This window comes from Pogoniulus pusillus, chromosome 13 (assembly GCF_015220805.1).
Source record: "Pogoniulus pusillus isolate bPogPus1 chromosome 13, bPogPus1.pri, whole genome shotgun sequence".
NCBI lineage: Eukaryota > Metazoa > Chordata > Aves > Piciformes > Lybiidae > Pogoniulus > Pogoniulus pusillus.
Window position 1 is genome coordinate 11646320 of NC_087276.1, and position 3362 is coordinate 11649681.

At 36.2% G+C, this 3362-nt stretch overlaps 1 protein-coding gene across 4 annotated transcripts in view; it reads left to right on the forward strand.

Moving 5' to 3' along the window:
• The window catches only part of ZC3H7A (zinc finger CCCH-type containing 7A), a 28632-nt gene extending 25577 nt beyond the window's left edge, over positions 1-3055 (forward strand). For all 4 annotated transcript variants that reach the window (XM_064152976.1, XM_064152977.1, XM_064152979.1 and 1 more), the window contains exon 23: positions 1039-3055. In XM_064152976.1, the coding sequence (XP_064009046.1) occupies positions 1039-1228 (190 nt within the window). In that variant the 3' untranslated portion in view covers positions 1229-3055. The remainder of the gene's footprint in view (positions 1-1038) is intronic.
• Positions 3056-3362: the final 307 nt, after the last annotated feature.

Sequence of the window (3362 nt, forward strand, 5' to 3'; positions counted from 1 at the left end):
TGTAGCTCTGCAAGATACTCTTGATGTTATTAGAAGTTTGCTACATTTTTATTACTTGTGGAATGCAAGAACAGTACCTAGCTGAACAGTGACACTGGATCTTTAAGGCAAGTAAAAATGTGACATCATCAAACCAAATTTGTTAAAATTGAGTATTTGTTACTGGAAATTGTTTATGAATGCATAGAAGAGGAATTCCAGAAGACCTGTTGTTTTTCCCCAATGCTGGTTGGATGTTTCTGTTTCCCTTTAGTTCTTAAATGCCGTCTATTTACCTGACATATTTTCTTTTGTTTTTGGTAAATCTGTTGAAAGTTCTTTCCACTGTTGGAATCTTTTTGGGACTCTAAAAACTTGGAATCTGCATTTTGAAAGATTCAGTTCTCTGGTACAGATACCTTTTGTTACTCCATTTCGATTTGAAAGATTTTGAGAGCCTTAGAGATCTTGAGAAATTTCACAGTATTTAAAGCAAGTTATTTTTTATTGACAGTCATTGCATGAAAGATCATGTGCCCCCTTCACTAAAGTTTTAAGTAACATCCTAAATGTGTTTGATGTTTCAAACACCAACAAAATTCAGATATGCATTATAAAATGAATACAAACTGGCATGCTTATAAAATAGGATAAAATAGATTCTTAAGTCATACAGAGTGTTTAAAAATCAAATCTAGTTTACAAAGGATAAATAATTATTGGGGGGGGTTTAATAATATTAGTTATTTAGCTTAGTAAGTTAAATGACAGTATGTTAATTTGATCTGATGAAATTAGTTTCAGGCATTAAATGACTCAATAAAGTAGGAGCTTGAAAGAAAAGAGCCATCTCTTGTCCTCTAAAAATACTTCAGAGCTAGGAAAGAAAAATACAACTGAATGCTAAATCATCTTATTTTGAAAGTAAATATTACTCCAGTTATGGTACATTTGTCCTTAATATTTCAGTATATGTCAAAAATATGACCAGAAGAAAATATCTAGATACAATAATGATGATCATTCTATGAAAACACTGTTTGAAATCTGTCTTGACAGATATATGGCTGGTACTTGCACTGAAGGAAACAACTGTAAATTTGCCCATGGAAATGCTGAACTCCATGAGTGGGAAGAACGAAGACAAGTTTTAAGAATGAAGCTCAGCAAAGCAAGAAAAGACCACTTGATTGCTCCCAGTGATAATGACTTTGGAAAATATAGTTTTTTGTTTAAAGATTTAAACTAATACTGAGATGACACATACATGTTATCAGCTGGAAGCATAAACCAGAAAATTTTACAATAATCTAAAGCATGTGACAGAAAAGCTGCAGGTTTTCTGCTTTTATTGGCATATATTGTTCCTCCTGAACAGCAAAATGTAGTAGATTTAGGGGGATTGAGCAGACCTGTCTGTGCTCTCATGAAGCAGTGTGGCGATTAAAGAAATCTGAAGTATTATGTGCTTACCTTCTGTTGGACAGAAAGATAGGAAATAGAAGGGGGGGAAAGAGGTTATAATATCTAGGAAGTCCTCTAGTATCAGTTCTTCAGCTGAAAAACTTTAAGGTATCAAGGCATTACAAACCAGAACATTATGGGCCAAGAAAAAAATGATGGATGAAAATTCTTCAGATCTTTTAATGGAGAGGATTTGTTTAAAACAAAGTTTACTACTTATCTATATGTAGGTTGCTAAAAAGGATTTTCTTATTAAAGATTTTAAACAAAATAACCATTTAACTGCAATATATGTTGAATGGGTATTTTTTCTCTATTTGTATGTTTCAATATAATTTACTGGAAAAGGATCTTGAGAGGAAAAAATGTATTAATTTTTGAACATGAAGTAGTTAAAATTCTGTTTCTTGGTATTTGCTGTTTAAATGATGATTTTGAAAGATTACACTTGTATGTCAGTATTGTGTATTACTGTATGGACTAATGTTGCCTGTAATAAAGAGAACTTTACACAGAGCTGTTTTCTGCATGTAGCCTTTCAGGATTGAGATTTTGTAGAAACAATGATTTACCTATTAGCAAAAGCTTGAACAGCTGTAGCTAAAAAATTACTTAAGTTTATATTTGTGTCTGCAGCTGCTTGTTTGCAGGTTTTTCTGTATTATCATCTCATTGCATCGCTAAACTAACAAAAATGGCCAACTAATAGGTCAAGTAGAGGAGCGTTTTGGAGTTATTCAGTGCTAGGCCCTGTTTTCAGCCTTTTGATTTGAGCTTAAATTTACACCACCTGAGCTGCCAGAGAGATGGAACTTCAAATGGCATTTCCTGCAGACCCCAGGAACTGGAAACCAATCACAAGCTGAGATGACTTCTGTCTGATGAGCCATTTGGCTTTACAGGCACTGAATTTAGGTTTTCACTTCCATGCAGATCATGCTTTCAATTTCCTTTGTGTGTCTTTTTTTTTTTTTTCTTTTAATTTTTTTTTTTTTTTTTAACAAAGCTTCTTCATTCAAAATAGCTAAAGCTGGGTTTCTTTTTTTCCCCTGTGGCTGACTCCTCCCTCTTGAGAGCATTTTTGTGTTACTTGTTCACCTTCTATGCTTAGAAGAGCTTTAAGAATTACTTCAGTAGTGTGAATGTAGTCATTGGCCGTGTATTGTGTATTTAAAGTGTTGAACCAAAGTTCAATAATGCCCATACACATGACTAGCCTGGAAGCTATGTCCCTTTCACTTCACAGAATAAAAGCACAACGACCATTAAAACACCACCTTATAGTTAGCCATAGCTGGGAGAACTTGAGAAGTGTCTATTCCTTACAGGCTAGGCTGAAGTCCATTTGAATCCAGTGTACAGTAGGCATACAAACTTAGTTTGGTGCTTGAAATGCCACCTGCTGCAATGCCGATTTTTTACATTGTTTGTAATAAACTGAGCTTGAACTAGAGTGTTATGGACACTGTTATTTCTGTGACAAAACCTGATTGTATCGTGTGCCTTTCTGAATTGTTTCCTCAATTTTATGCTGTCGTTGTTTAATGTTAAGTGCTCTGTAAATTATTGGAAGTAACTAGACAAAACTAAACATGAAATCCTTGTTCTGTAAGGACGGTGTGAAATCTTTCATGACTGCGGGGGGGAGGGGGCTATCGGGGAAGAGCTGCCGGCCGGGCTCCGGTCTTACAAGAATTATTCAGGAGTTACTGCCGGTCCCGGCGAGGGGAATTTTAACCGTGCCCTGCACAAAACAACAAACCGACAAATCTATTCTGAAGGCGGGTTCCTTGAGGCCGCGGGAAGGACGGGAGACGATCGAGGACCGTGGGCCTAATAACTCCCAACTTCACTCCCCGCGCCCTTCTGTACCCGCTCTGCCTTCGCCTTTCCGAGAGGTCCCATCGGCCACCGGGACT